Source organism: Sinocyclocheilus anshuiensis, unplaced genomic scaffold (genome assembly GCF_001515605.1).
Source record: "Sinocyclocheilus anshuiensis isolate Anshui unplaced genomic scaffold, SAMN03320099.WGS_v1.1 scaffold115, whole genome shotgun sequence".
NCBI lineage: Eukaryota > Metazoa > Chordata > Actinopteri > Cypriniformes > Cyprinidae > Sinocyclocheilus > Sinocyclocheilus anshuiensis.
Genome location: NW_015548219.1, coordinates 1,834,369 through 1,836,078, shown reverse-complemented (window position 1 = coordinate 1,836,078; position 1,710 = coordinate 1,834,369). Strand labels below are relative to the sequence as shown.

At 33.6% G+C, this 1,710-nt stretch overlaps 1 protein-coding gene across 1 annotated transcript; it reads right to left on the bottom strand.

Annotated features, from left to right (window-relative positions):
* Positions 1-294: 294 nt before the first annotated feature.
* LOC107654112 (C-C motif chemokine 4 homolog) lies at positions 295-1,212 on the bottom strand. Its single transcript, XM_016441039.1, has 3 exons — positions 1,092-1,212; positions 621-744; positions 295-527 (listed from the first exon to the last, which is right to left on the bottom strand). The coding sequence occupies exons 1-3, from the start codon at positions 1,159-1,161 to the stop codon at positions 446-448; spliced, it is 276 nt and encodes a 91-aa protein (XP_016296525.1). The 5' UTR covers positions 1,162-1,212; the 3' UTR covers positions 295-445.
* Positions 1,213-1,710: the final 498 nt, after the last annotated feature.

Here is a 1,710-nt window from a genome sequence, read left to right as displayed (position 1 = left end):
TATATCTAAAAATACTGTAAAGGGCAATACCCATGATCACAAATGATATATTTTCAGGTTTGTTATTATGCAAAACGTGTTTTATTAGTAGTAGTAGTATATGTGTTTGTATTTAGTTTAATTAGTCTAATTGCCGATTTTTTTTTTTATGTTAGGCTACCATTTTATTTTTGTAACTGTACATTATTAAACATGAGATGTTATGCTGATGGCAGTCATGCTGTCTTTCACACTATTTATGCTAATAATTAATATTTTGAACATTCAAATTAGTCTGACACCAGGTAATCTCAGTGCATTTTAATATTTATTTGCATAGATGAAATTAGTTTTGACATTCAATATCTTGCAGTATTTATAAGGAGATGCAAAAAAATACATTTGTTAGGAAAGGACAGTTGAATAAAGCAATAACAGTATTATTTTGTGCACATGTTTTGAGTTTTCATATTTGACCCTTTTTCATTACTTTCTGAATCCAAGCCTCGTCTGGTTTCACACAAAATTCCGTTCTTGGTGTTTTAACCCTGAGGGTGAAAGTATATATAAGTTTATTTTTTATTTTGTTTTATATTTTATATAATTTTTCTAAATGATATATTTCAGAGTTAAATACTTACACAATGCCAGTGACAGGGCAATTTGAACCGGTCTTCAAAGCACTCACAATTCTTTTGGCTGGAATTTGGAAGTCGACAAAATCGAAGCAACAACTCTCAGGAACTGCGTGGGCAACTGCTTTTGCTGAGATAAAATTATATATACATATATGAAATATGTTACATTTTAATATGAGTTGGTATTACTCATCCTTCAAAGTAAAGGTCCGTTCTAGAACCATGAAGGATCATATCTGGATGGTTAATCTGCATTTTGGTTTGTCTCTGGGTTCTTTTTAAGCTCTGTATATATGTTTTGTTGCTTACAGGAGAATATACAATTCTTTGAACATGCACAAATGAAACATGCAAAAGATTCCATTATGTTACCTGGCTGTATCCATTTTAGTCACTTTAAATTTATGTGGAACTTTATGTCTTATGTAGATAACAATTTAGTCAGAAGCAAAACTGTACTTCAAGAGAACTTACGTTGAGCCTCAGAAGTCCAGGCCATCAGCAGGACCAGCCCGAACACCAGACACAAAGAAGATGCCCTCATGGTTTCCGATCTGAAGTTGATCTTCAAGCTTTGATAATGAGCTGTTTCAGTTGTCTGAGACAAAACTGAGTCTGCACCACATTTTTAAATGCTTTCAGACGTGATGCTAGATAGGAACTCAGATCTGTGGTTTGATAAGAAAGTGTATTGCAGTCCCCCTCCTCTTCTTCAAAGCCCACACGGAGAATCATATTTGCTATACTGGGTTGCTTTTTGCAAGCAGAGATCGTGAGAAGATAAAATACAGGAGTCAGAAGTTTACAGCACATCATCAGACAGTGCAGGGTTTTTTTTTTTTTGCTGATGCTCATTACAAGAAATTAAAAAAAGATTTTTAAACTTGTGTAACACTTGTGTAAAATAACATCTGAATTACTCTTGTATACCATCCTTTATGTCCAAATCACAGAAGGCTAATTCATCGATTCCATGTGGCAAATTCACTTTCCACAGTCAGCATGTACAAAGGAAAAAAAGTACATGACCACTGACGTGGGTTTTCAATATGCAGATATTAAACTACAATGGAAATGCTTTGTGATAACGTCA

Excerpts from the sequence above, each read along its gene's own strand:
- LOC107654112 (XM_016441039.1), bottom strand. The coding sequence starts at position 1,161 with ATGAGGGCATCTTCTTTGTGTCTGGTGTTCGGGCTGGTCCTGCTGATG. Across the intron at positions 745-1,091 it reads CTGGACTTCTGAGGCTCAAC|CAAAAGCAGTTGCCCACGCA; the intron begins GTAAGTTCTCTT and ends ATTTTATCTCAG. Across the intron at positions 528-620 it reads TGCCCTGTCACTGGCATTGT|GGTTAAAACACCAAGAACGG; the intron begins GTAAGTATTTAA and ends TTTCACCCTCAG.